The 12,849-nt window shown below is 39.5% G+C and overlaps 1 protein-coding gene across 5 annotated transcripts in view; it reads right to left on the bottom strand.

Annotated features, from left to right (window-relative positions):
- Window positions 1-558: 558 nt before the first annotated feature.
- Window positions 559-12,849, bottom strand: part of esyt2b (extended synaptotagmin-like protein 2b) — a 44,280-nt gene continuing 31,989 nt past the window's right edge. For 2 of the 5 annotated variants that reach the window (XM_054765751.1, XM_054765754.1), the window contains exons 14-23: window positions 12,180-12,281; window positions 8,819-8,893; window positions 8,408-8,494; window positions 8,182-8,331; window positions 6,284-6,618; window positions 5,703-5,801; window positions 5,254-5,385; window positions 1,529-1,634; window positions 1,409-1,458; window positions 559-1,324 (exon numbers count right to left, since the gene is read on the bottom strand). In XM_054765751.1, coding sequence (XP_054621726.1) covers window positions 1,264-1,324; window positions 1,409-1,458; window positions 1,529-1,634; window positions 5,254-5,385; window positions 5,703-5,801; window positions 6,284-6,618; window positions 8,182-8,331; window positions 8,408-8,494; window positions 8,819-8,893; window positions 12,180-12,281 — 1,197 coding nt within the window. In that variant the 3' untranslated portion in view covers window positions 559-1,263. Of the gene's footprint in view, window positions 1,325-1,408; window positions 1,459-1,528; window positions 1,635-5,253; window positions 5,386-5,702; window positions 5,802-6,283; window positions 6,619-8,181; window positions 8,332-8,407; window positions 8,495-8,818; window positions 8,894-11,836; window positions 11,894-12,179; window positions 12,282-12,849 lie in introns of all 5 variants that reach the window. The other 3 variants (XM_054765750.1, XM_054765752.1, XM_054765753.1) reach the window with 3 other exon arrangements.

The following is a 12,849-nucleotide window of genomic DNA, read 5'->3' as shown; positions in this document are numbered from 1 at the left end:
TATATACTAAGTATATTAGTGCGTGTGTGAAGGTATAAACAAGAGGAATTAACTTCAATTTCTTTGTAAAAAGGAGCTTTATGAAAGTAAGTACATTTACTTGTATTCATTTACAGCGCAGCCTTGACATAACGTATCGCAGCATTGGACAAACCCACTCCGATTGCGGTGTCTATGTCTATGAAGTATTATACAGCATCCATACACAAAGTAACGACGTGACGTCAGTGCAAGATGGCGGCGCCCGGTGTGGCAGTGATGTGCGATACCATCGCTTTCCTTTCCGATCCTAATATGTCTGGTAAATTTTAAAAAGTAGTGTAGTGTGAAATTATCAATATTTTGATTTGAGAATTGATTTTAGAGCGATCAAAGATCAAAAACAGACATTTTTAAGGGCATCTCAATTATGTTTATTTCCTATGCGCGAGTGACGTACTGTACTGTACTAAAGAATTGTACTGTATCTTTATTATACTACATTGTTGTGACGTAGTGGTTTATTTTGATGACCAATTCTGAAAATATAAACCACACCACATTCTCAAAAGACACAATTTATTCATCAAAAGCCACGTATCATTCAAAATCAACAAGTTTAAGAAGGCAAAATGACACGGTGAGTTGTTTTTTTAAGGCACAGGATAGATAACAGGAATTTAAACGCTTCAATAAACACAAAATCATAACTGCTGGCAGCCCTGCATATTAAAATACATGAACAGTTGTCTCTCTTCATTGTTCTTGGCTCACATCTGGTTTGCATCGAAACCAAATTCAAGTATCTTTTGAAATTGTTCGCTTTATACCGCACTCATTTGCAGCCCTACAAAAGGGCCAACAGGTCTTCCCATACGTGAGACCATGCACGTCCAAAACAACAAATATTGCACCAAAAAGCTCACAGAGCGTTTGTGTTTTTGTCTTTGCATGTACGTGCATTCCGCTTTTGAAATCAAGCAAAAATAAATAAAGGTAAAAAAACAGCAGCTGCTACGTGGCCAACGTTTGGGATGGATTGTGTTCCTTTGGTAAGAGTTTGAAATGTTGGACAGACAGCAAGAACAACTTTTGACTCATTTCAATGCGGTGCAAGTTGCAACACAAACATAACACGTAACACGAGAAACACAAACAAGTGTTTTCTTTCTTTACAATCATCTTACAGCCAGAATAATAATAACAGGAACACATGCTGAAAGGATTCCTGTAAACTATATGACAAATGTACAAGAATAAAAGAAATCAAGAATTAAAAGCACACTATGTAACTGTGTCCTGGACACTTTCTTTACACGACAAACCATCTTCACTCAGCTCGTACCTGCAAGACACAATAAAACATCAATAATAATAAAGTATAAAGGAGCTTCTTTGTCATGCAAAATCAAGCCAAACGCAACGTTACCATTGTGTCCATCCTTTTGATATTTCATCCCCACTTAAATCCACCAACACCTGAAATTCAACACCATGACTTATTACAAATGTGTCGAAACACAATCACATCAAAAACAATCATTCTTACTTTCCCCAGGAGGCCTTTGTGTTTGGACAAGATGTTCCCTGCGTTCTTCACTGCTACATCCAAAGTTCTCCGGTGGAGCTCCACAATAGAGACGCTGAACTCAAACCTGGACACACACACACACACACACACCAGTCTTTGAGCATCTGCTACTACTGTGATGCCCTCCTAAATTACTTTCTCTGTCAACACGTGTCCATTCAGCACAGCCAGACTTAATAATAAAATAACAATGAATTAGATTTTATATAGTGCTTTTCCAAGGCACCCATTATTCATTCACACCTCAGTCACACTGGTGGTGGTAATCTACATCTGTAGCTGCCCTGAGGTAGTCTGACGGAAACGTGGCGGCCAGTTCACACCTACAGCCTCTCCGATCACCACCAAACATTCATTCACATTCATACACCGGTGTGGGCAGCACTGGAGGCAGTGTGGGTTAAGTGTCTTGCCCAGCGACACAGTGACAGTGACTGCAAGGATCGAACCTCCAACCTTCGGTTTTCTGGACGACCTGCGCTACCTCCTGAGCCATTGCCGCCCCCAAGAAGGCAGGTTCTGTGTTCAATTGTACATTTTCAAGTTGATATACAGTCATCCCTCGCTTCATTGTGCCCTCACTTTGTAGCGTTTTTTCACAAATTACTGTATTTTCCAGACTACAAGTAACACTTTTTTTCATGGTTTGGCTGGTCCTGCGACTTATACTCCAGAGCGACTTATGTATGTTTTTATTCACACTGACAGCCGCGAGAGGGCGCTCTAGGCTTGTGTGCCAGTATCTACTACTCCTATCACTCCTGTACCACTGAAAATTTACAATATAAACATCAACTTATAAATACAACTGAGAAAGATGGAACACAAATGCCCCCCAAAAGAAAATCATATTCTGCAGATTACAAGCTGCAAGTAAACTGGTTATGTTATGTTGCTTAGGCTGTAGTTATCTGAATAACTGTTAATATGTAACACTAACATGCCACCTATCCACACCTATTTAGCCTGTTGTTCTCCATTTTATTGTTATTACTATAACTTGCCTTTCAAGATGAAATGTCTGTTCTTTGTCTCTGATTTAAATTTCCCCCAAAAATGTGACTTGCAGTCCAGTGCAACATATATATATATATATATATTCATTGTGCATTTTTGGCTGGTGCAACTTATACTCAGGAGAGACTTATAGTCCGGAAAATATGGTAATTAATTAATAAATGATGACTGTTTTGTGGTTGAATACGGCTTATTATTAGTGAAAAGTACATTTAAGCAAATTGTACTTACTCTTGACCTAAATTAAACATTTCTAAACATAAAAATGTGCTAAATGAACAAAAATACATTCAGAAGACGTGTTATGTAATGTATCTGATTTGTTGGCTGGGAAGTGAGTGTGTAGAGTTGACTGCTGAGTGTGTTAGGATGGTTAGCAGTGTGGAGTGGAGTGATTTGCGAAACCACAGATTTGGTTTCCGATATCGATACTTTGTGAAAATTCACCTAATGTGTCTGGTAAACTTTTAAAAGTAGTCTATTTCATATCATAGCATCAAGAATACAAGATATTTAATTTAAATAATTAATTTGAGTAAATATGCAGCCAAGCTAATAAACAAAAACAGAGGACAGAATCATATAAAATATGTGAAAATGGTATTTTAAACAATAAAATAAAAAACGCTAAAATTAATGATTATTTAAAAAAAAAAATTACAATAAGAATAAAGCTTTATTCACAATTCACACATGGCTCCTTTTATGGTTGGTTGTCCTTTCAACAGACAAACGTTTCAGACAAACATTACCTGAAATGACTGGAGTATCACAAGTATCAATATTTTGATTTGAGAATGGATTTTAGAGCATGAAGAGCAAAAGAATGATTATGTCAGTATAGATCCGGCCATCACTAGTGGAGAGTGACTGGCGTGAGTTGTGGCCGACAGCAGCTCCTGTGTGAATGTTCAATGCATGTGTGCTCCCTTTTAATAAAGCAATTGAAGTGCATCGTGAGTCTCTCCTTAACCACAAACAGCTGCATTACAGTAATATTCTGCTTCATTATTAGTATTCATGTGGTATTCTACGTCAACTAGGTGTCAGTAATGTTACATTGATGAGACAATAGCCACCAGGAAGTATGCTGTGAATGTTAACGTGCGAGTCTATGTTATGTCTTATTTATGTCTTAAATGTCTTATTTTCTATTATTATGTCCACTACATTGGGTAATACGAGTGTAAACGTGACTATAGGGGAGTTATTTCACGTTTAGGTAGCTCTAATAATGCTAAAAAACATATTTACAAGGTCATAAACAGGTTTTCTATGCTCTAACTACAAAAAAATTCAGTTTATAGAGAAGGAATCTTCACAAAAATTCACTTGTCACCAATTAACTCATTCAATCCCAGACATTTTTCAAAAGAACCCCTTCAGGACTGGCCATTTTAGACGATTTTGACTGATCTTTCAAGGCACACAGAGTATTGTGTTCTATGGCTATATAAACATGGAACCTACCAAAAGAAAGATTTGTGTCCCGCCTTTTATCAGAAAAAGAGTCCGTTTCTACCTTTTTCTGTTCTTGAATAATCAGCAGTCAAACATAGGTAAGTTTCCGTAAAATATCAGTTCCCGACTAAAAAAGTGCCAAGACCAGCTTTTTGTGAAAAGATACATTTTAAGAATAACTTTCACTTTGCCACAAATATTTTTTGCTTTTGTGACAGCTCAATTATCTAAACAACTATACCACAACATAACACACAAAAAAATTGTTTTTTTTTTACATCAAAGTAACAACTTATTTACAAAAATAAAACAACATGAAGCAGTTACAATTCTCACATTTGGAACTGAACTATGTGTGTGCATGTGCGTGCACACACGTGCACATGCGTGTGTGTGCATGCCTTAAATTTTCCCTACAATACGTAACCTTCTGCACGCTACATTCCTCCACGCTCTCTCACTTCCTCCTGCCGGTCATGTGTGATTTTTGTTATCAAATGCACTTCTGCCACCTTGTGGCCGTTTTTATGGCTTAAAACCGGTCTGAAGTGAAATCCATTAGTGGAGAGTTGCGTCATCACCTCTTTTTGCCTCTGACGCAAAAAAATGCAAAAGTCGTATAAATATGTTGTTGGGATCGAGCGTTTGGGTTTATAAAAACGTATGACTACGTTTTTGTTATTGTATGAGTTAACCGTGATGAACGAGGGATTACCGTATTTTTATTTATTTGTATGTTCTGTTTTTGGTTTCAGTTAATAGTTGTTTTTTGGCTCAGGTAGTGCAGTAGTTGTCTCCCAGCGTGAAGGTTGCTGGTTCCATCACCATGCCGAAGTCTCCTCGGACAAGATACTGAACGCTGTGGTAACAGAGTCAAAGCGCTTTGAGTACCTTGACTGTAGAAAAGCGCTATACAAGGGATAGCCCATTTATCAAAGCCCGTCTGTGTTATTGAGGTTTTAAAGTTTAAATAAGCAGCAGGTGCATTGCATAACTTGAGTCAGGTTGTTTCTTTTTTCAGGAGGGGAGCAGAATATTTGTTACACAGTCTGAACATGGTGTTTTTATTGCATTTAAATCTTTGGAAATGGTCCCGGTATCGGCCGATGTACAACGCTGCAGTGTCGGACATGAAAAAGGGTTACTGGGCTATCCCCCAGTCTATACTGTATCCTGCATGCTTGCAATACAGTATGATGACTTACGTGTGATCATAAACAGGGTTGAGGGTCCTCTTCATGGTGCTGGTCTTCCTCCTGCCCGCGCGGCTCTTGTCAGGCAGCAGATAGAGGCGGATGAAGGGATCAGATGCGTCTTTGCTGAAGGCGATCAAGTTACTGAGGACAAAAGTGTTTGGTCACATGTCCTTTGCGGCTATTTGTGGTCCTTCAAATGTCACAAGGGGGAAGCATGTAGCACGTAGCTCACAGCGTGAGCCCATTAGACTGGCTAGTGATACCACTAGGAGTCTCCAGGGGCGATAGAGAGTCCCCATGGGATAGAAATAAGACTCAATTTTGAATCTAACATCAAACCATATTGGATTTTTTCTCTGGATTTGATGATACAAACATGTTTTTTTGCATTTCCTTTTCTCTCAAATTTCTGCTGAAATGTAACAAGGCGATCATGCGACGTCACTTTGGAAGCTCACCGGCAGGCGTGGACCACCACGATGAGTTTGTTCCTCTGGGCGCTGTGTCGAACCGTCAGCTGGACCTCCCCCAGGGGGAACTGGCTGGGGGTTGAGCCACTGTAAGCACACCGCACATGGTCAGTCGCTTGCAGAGGTGTTGGAATTACATCAGCAACAAATGACCTCCACCAAGGCCTGAATTTGTTCACCTTCATAGATCTACTGACTTTAGCATGTCTGCGTTATTCACAAAGGAATGCACACCTTTTCCTCTTATCAAACAAGGAAGCATATTTGACAGGTTTAACTGGTTTTACTTCAGAATTATCGTTTCCTAAAGCTTTATGTGTACATGAAGGTTGCATTTGTAAAAAGAAAGAAATGACAAATAGTTTGACACAAACATACTTGTATTTATAATAATAATGTTCAGGAAAAGTCATTTACTGCCTTAACTGTCTATGGCATTCAAATGGATAAGTATGCATGGATTTCCTAGGTGGAGGTAATAAGAGTGGGGGTGCGTTTAAGCAGAGCAAGCAGTATGTAAATACATCAAGTAGTGCCTGCAAAGACAGAATAAATAATAGAGGAGTTACTTGTGCAGCTGCTGTAGTCTCTGCTGGAGCTCCAAGGTGGCGAAGGGCAGCGAGATGTCCGAGGCCAAGCTGGGCGTGGACTCCTTGTGGGCCAGGTGCTTCTGGGACGCAGACATGCCCACGCAAAGGCTGGAGGCCGAGCGCAGGGGGCTGGCTGCGTACGGCTCGCCATCCCTGTGATGCAGTGTCAGGGAGGAGGCGTGTGCGGGCGGCGGCGGCGAGTCGGATGTGGATGCTCTCAGGGAGGCCGCGGCGGACGCTTGGGGGAGACTGGACTTACGGACCTGGACTGAGGAGGGCTGGTCAGAGGAGACCTGCTTCTCTAATGACAGGATCTGAGAGGAAGGACAGGTGGATATACTGATACAACTTTCCTATGAAAGATTCAATATCAAAATGTGAATGCTGATCTAACGTCATGTAATATAATGTCATGTACTTTAATGTCATGTACTTTAATTTCATGTCATCTAATTTCATGCAATTTAATGTCACGTACTTTAATTTCATGTACTTTAACATCTTGTAATTTAATGTCATGTACTTTAATTTTCTGCAATTTAATGTTATGTACTTGAATTTAATGTACTCTAATATCATGTACTTCAATTTCATGTAATCTAATTTCATGTAATTTAATGTCACGTACTTTAATTTCATGTAATTTAACATCTTGTAATTTAATGTCATGTACTTTAATTTTCTGCAATTTAATGTTATGTACTTGTATTTCATGTACTCTAATATCATGTACTTCAATTTCATGTAATCTAATTCCATGTAATTTAATGTCATGTACTTCAATGTCTTGTAACTGAATGTCATGTACTTTAATTTCATGTACTTTAATGTCTTGTAATTTAAAGTCATGTACTTTAATTTCATTTAATCTATTGTCATGTACTTTAATTTTGTGTACTCTAATATCATGTACTTCAATTTCATGTAATCTAATTTCATGTAATTTAATGTCATATAATTTAATTTCATGTGCTTTTATGTTTTGTAATTTAAAGTCATGTACTTCAATTTCATGGAATCTTATTTCATGTAATTTAATGCCATGTACTTTAATATCATGTACTTTAATTTTATGTACTTTAATGTCTTGTAATTTGATGTCATGTACTTTAATGTCTTGTAATTAAATTTCATGTACTTTAATCTCTTGTAATTTAATGTCATGTACTTTAATGTCTTGTAATTAAATTTCATGTACTTTAATGTCTTGTAATTTAATGTCATGTCATTAACTCATTTACTTTAATGTATTGTAATTTAATGTCATGTACTTTAATGTCATGTATTTTAATGTCTTGTACTTTAATTAATTTACTTTAATGTCTTGTAATTTAATGTCATGTACTTTAATGTCTTGTAATTAAATTTCATGGACTTTAATGTCTTGTAATTTAATGTCATGTACTTTAATGTCATGTACTTGAATTCATTTACTTTAATGTCTTGTAATTTAATGTAATGTACTTAAATGTCTTGTAATTAAAAGTCATGTACTTTATTTTCATGTAATCCAATGTAATGTACTTTAATGTCTTGTCATTTAATTTCATGTACTTTAATTTTCTGTCATTTAATGTGATGTATTTTAGTTTCATGCAATCTAATTTCATGCAATTTAATGTCAAGTACTTTAACGTTATGTCCTTTAATGTATGCTAATATAATGTACTTTAATGCCATGTCATTTAATTTCATGTACTTCAATTTCATGTAACTTAATTTCAAGTAATCAAATTTAACGTACTTTAATGTCATGTAATTTAATTTCATGCACTTCCGCACTGTCGAAGTATCGCAATCCAATCAAAAGAAACATCATCATGACATTTTTTCTGGAGGCTTTAGGAGCTTCTCTGCATGGAAAGAAGATGTCATACCCTAAGGGCCATTTTCAGTTTGATGCTTGAGCTGGGACCAGAGTTCCTGAGAGGGAAGCACTGCGTCAGCGTCATGTCGTCTTCCGCCAGGAGAGTGCTCAAAGGCACACTGAGGGTACCCAAGGTGCATTTGGCCTTGTCGTCTTTCACCTGTACAACAAGCAGGAGGGCAGCTCACGTTTAGCATCTTGCTGCTCAGCAAGCAGAAGAGTGACAAGGGTCTTACCTCCACCTCCAGCTCCTGCCTCCTGGGATTGTGAACGAGGAATGAGAAACAATCCTCCCACAAGGGCTCTTTGGTTTTGTAGCGGATCTTTAAAAGCAGACAGGAAGTCGTTGAGGAGCACCGGACTTGCTAATGAAACGTTGTTGCCTCAACACAATGATGTCACTACATGCATTGTGGGAGCCACACATTGGTTGGTTGTTTTCTCCCTGAGGTGCGTGTGCATGGTGGGTCACGGGACGTTGACGTCACTGCTGTGATTGTGGGTGGCACTGATGTGTGGTGTGCACTTATTAATCACTGCACACACCAACGTGAGCAGTGGCTTGGGGCAGGCGGTGCGTCATCAATGGGTTTTTTAAGTATATACGCCACAATGTGTAGTATGACACAAAGCGAAAGGTGACCCACCTTGCTCTCCTGTGTCTTGTGTCCAACAGTCAACTGGACGTAAGGACTCGGCTCACTGCTGCTCTTCTTTGCAGACTTGAAACAGAGGAAGTCAAAGTAGGTTATTGCATTGTAATGTTGGCAAACACAAATCGGAAGCCTTCGTTTGCTTTTTTTTAAACCCATAAGAAACCGCAGACATTTAAGTCATTTGAATGTCACATGAAAACCACTCCAAAATGTTTCCTATACGTCACTTGGGCTTCTTATGAGTTCATTTTATATGCATACAGTGGTGTGAACAAGTGTTTGCCCCCTTGCGATTTCTTTTTTTGGATGTTTGTCACACTTAGATGCTTCAGATCATCAAACAAATGCAAATATTAGTCAATGACAACACAACTGAACACAAAATGCAGTTTTTAAATGAATCTTTTCATTATTTAGGGAGAAAAAAAGTGATTGCCCCAAACCTAATAATTGGTTGGGCCACCCTTAGCAGCAACAACTGCAATCAAGCGTTTGTGATAACTTGCAATGAGTCTCTTACAGCGCTGTGGAGGAATTTTGGCCCACTCATCTTTGCACAATTGTTGTAATTCAGCCACATTGGAGGGTTTTCCAGCATGAAGCGTCTTTTTAAGGTCATGCCACAGCATCTCAATAGGATTCAGGTCAGGACTTTGACTAGGCCACTCCAAAGTCTTCATTTTGCTTTTCTTCAGCCATTCAGAGGTGGACTTGCTGGTGTGTTTTGGATCATTGTCCTGCTGCAGAACCCAAGTTGGTTTCAGCTTGAGGTCACCTAGAGATGGCCGAACATTATCCTTCAGGATTTTTTGGTAGAGAGCAGAAATTTCATGGTTCCATTTATCACAGCAAGTCTTCCAGGTCCTGAAGCAGCAAAACAGCCCCAGACCATCACACTACTACCACCACATTTTACTGTTGGTATGATGTTCTTTTCTGAAATGCGGCGTTACTTTTATGCCAGATGTAATGGAACACACACTTTCGAAAAAGTTCAACTTTTGTCTCGTCAGACCACCTTTGAGTATTTTCCCAAAGGTCTTGGGGATCATTAAGATGTTTTCAGGCAAAATTGAGAAGCGCCTTAAACACTGACCTTAACTGAGGCAAGTGAGGCCTGCAGTTGTTAGGATGTTGTTGTGGGATCTTTTGTGTCCTCTTGGTCTTGGTCACAAAAGACCCTTGGTCTTGCGCTCTTAGGGTCCTTTTGGTTGGCCAGCCACTTCTGGCAAGGTTTACCACTGTTCCATGTTTTCGCCATTTGTGGATAATAGCTCAATGTGTTCTGCTAGAGTCCCCAAGCCTTACAAATGGCTTTCTAACCTTTTCCAAACTGATAGATGTCAATTAATCTCAGTTAAGTTATGTTTTAACAGTTGGGGCAATCACTTTTTTCTACCATAATAATCCAAGGTTTCATTTAAAAACTGCATTTTGTTTTCAGTTGTGTTGTCATTGACTAATATTTAAATTAGTTTGATCATCTGAAACATTTCTGTGTGACTAACATGCAAAAAAAAAAATCATAAAGGGTTCAAACACTTTTTGACACCACTGTAGGTGCTTTAATCCAATATAATCCAATATATATTTCTTCCAAACAACACTCCATCATTTGCATGCAGCCCTTTTTTCATGCAACATCCCACAACGTACGCTCATTCAATTACATACGCTCCTATATCCTTACCATAATGTCCTCTACTGCTCAACACAAAGAATATACACTGCAGTTATCCCTTCACTTCACTTCGCGGTTCGAATTCCACGTCTTCACTCTGGCGGTTTTTCAAAAATATATTAATGAATCCGGCTGTTTCGTGATTGAATATGGTCTATTATTAGTCAAACATTTGCATACTTAAGCACAATTTACATTTAATTTTACATTTTGCCAAATAAGCACTTTCAAGCATAGAAGTGGCTAAATAAGCTAAAAGACAAATATAAGGCATTCAGGAGACGCATTCAAAGACGCTGCGACTGATATGTAGTATTCTGCACTGGTCACTAGGTGTCAGTAACGTCACTGTAATGTTTGGTGAGACACGCAATCACCAGACTTGATCGCAGGACAAACAGGCTCTCACAACAAGTATCTCAATAACACCGAATAAATACACAAGCTACTGCGGCTGTAATAACCCAAAAACTCAACTCTGAACCCTCAACGTCACTTCCTGTCCACCCACCACTCAGCTCCCTTAGGGAATACATTAATAGCAGCATGGCTTAAATGGCTTTATTATTCTTATTATGTCTACTATATTAGGTAATACGAGTAAAGGTGACTATAGGGGTGTTATTTCATGTGTAGAGGGCTCTAATAATCTTAAAAAAACATATTTAGAAGGTCATAAACAGAGTTCCTATGCTCCGTTTAGAAATAAGGAATCCTACTTTGCAGAAATTCACTTATCACAGTCGAGTCCGGAATCAATTAACCGCAATAAACGAGGGACTACTGTACACATATTTACATATTTTCTTAAATTGTTCAATTTCATTTCATGTAAAGTTGCTGTGTGCCATTGTAGCTATCAATATTCTTCTTTGTGGGCTCCAAACAAGAAGAAAAATACTGAGGCTAAATGGTCAACTGGACCGCACGGCGATGGGTTTTATTGAGACTATCAAAACACGGTGAGCTGACGTGGACTTATTTATAAAAGTAGAATGTGCCACGTAGAGCAGAAGGAATGCAGACAGGCTGGATCAGCTCTTCTCCTGACCAGGTGACCATGATGAGGACAATGATAAGCTTCCGGACCAGGCAGGCTTCCAGTAGAGGCGTGTGTGATGTGAGCGTCAGTAAGAAACCTTTGACTGTACTCATGCAAGATTAGCTTGAAGGTGCAATCACACAACCTCATGCACGTACAGTGTGTGTGTGTGTGTGTCATGCAGCATCACACCACATGACACGACGTCAGCTGGTGCACGTGGCCTTGAAGTGGGAAACAGAAATGGACGTGATGTTGTGCGGACAACCTGCTTTTCCCACGTTACCTTCAGGGCCTTAAAGACCTGCTTCAACCCGTCACAGCTGAAATCTGACAGGTTGTTCTTTAAGCCGCAGAGGGGAAGAAAATCACAGCCACAGTTAGCGGGATGGGCGTGAGGAAAGGAAGATGGAAACAGGCTGGAGACATGAGTGTCTGATTCAGCGAATAATAGCTCAGAAGCTAACAAACAACATCATCTACACTGCATATGCAGCTAGATGGAGCAGGTGTACCTAATGTTGTGGTGCTTGTCTGTGTCAGTGTATCATTTAGTCATGGTGGCGTGCAGCTAGCTAACATGTTAAAGCCAGACGTCACAGCACTGAGCACCATGCAGGGCCACTCACGCCGATGCTGCGGCACTCTGAGTCGCCGCTCTCGCAAAACACCAGACCCGACGCTCGTCTCTCGCTTAAATTTCCACATCCTAAACTGCCGCTGAAGATGCTCTTGGTAAGGAGGAGAGACAACGAGGAAGAGGAGGTATGAAACATTGTATGCAAAGACACGATCACTTCTCATCAAGCATTCACGGAGGGGGAGCGGGGGTCCCACTAGCAATGCTTGATGGCTGGACAGGACTTTCAACCACATCAGCAGTGTCCAAAGTCTAACCTGGGGGCCATTAGGGTGGCCCACAGCTCATTTATACATGGCCAGCAGCATAAAACAATAAAATGAAACACGACCTGCGTCACAATTTCCAAAGGAAGATTAGGGCAGCTCTAAAAAAAAAAGTGTGATGTTACAGCGAATGGTACAAAACTAGAAAAGACAGTTAGGGTAGAAAGCTGAAGCTCAACTGAAAGCTGTATGAAAAATGTGGACTTAAGGGAAAAGTGGGATTTTTAGAAGGTGGAAAGCGGTTTGAAGGGGTTAGGAAATCTGGGAATAGTATTCACTTCAATGGGAATTTCTGGCCCTGAGTTTTGTGTGTTTGTGAAATACCATAATGCCGCTTTTGTCTTGAAATACAGTGTTCCCTCGTTTATCGCGGGGGATAGGTTCCCAAAATAG

Source organism: Dunckerocampus dactyliophorus, chromosome 21 (assembly GCF_027744805.1).
Source record: "Dunckerocampus dactyliophorus isolate RoL2022-P2 chromosome 21, RoL_Ddac_1.1, whole genome shotgun sequence".
Taxonomy (NCBI): Eukaryota; Metazoa; Chordata; class Actinopteri; order Syngnathiformes; family Syngnathidae; genus Dunckerocampus; species Dunckerocampus dactyliophorus.
The sequence above is the reverse complement of the archived record's forward strand: the minus strand, read 5'-3'. Positions and strand labels throughout refer to the sequence as shown.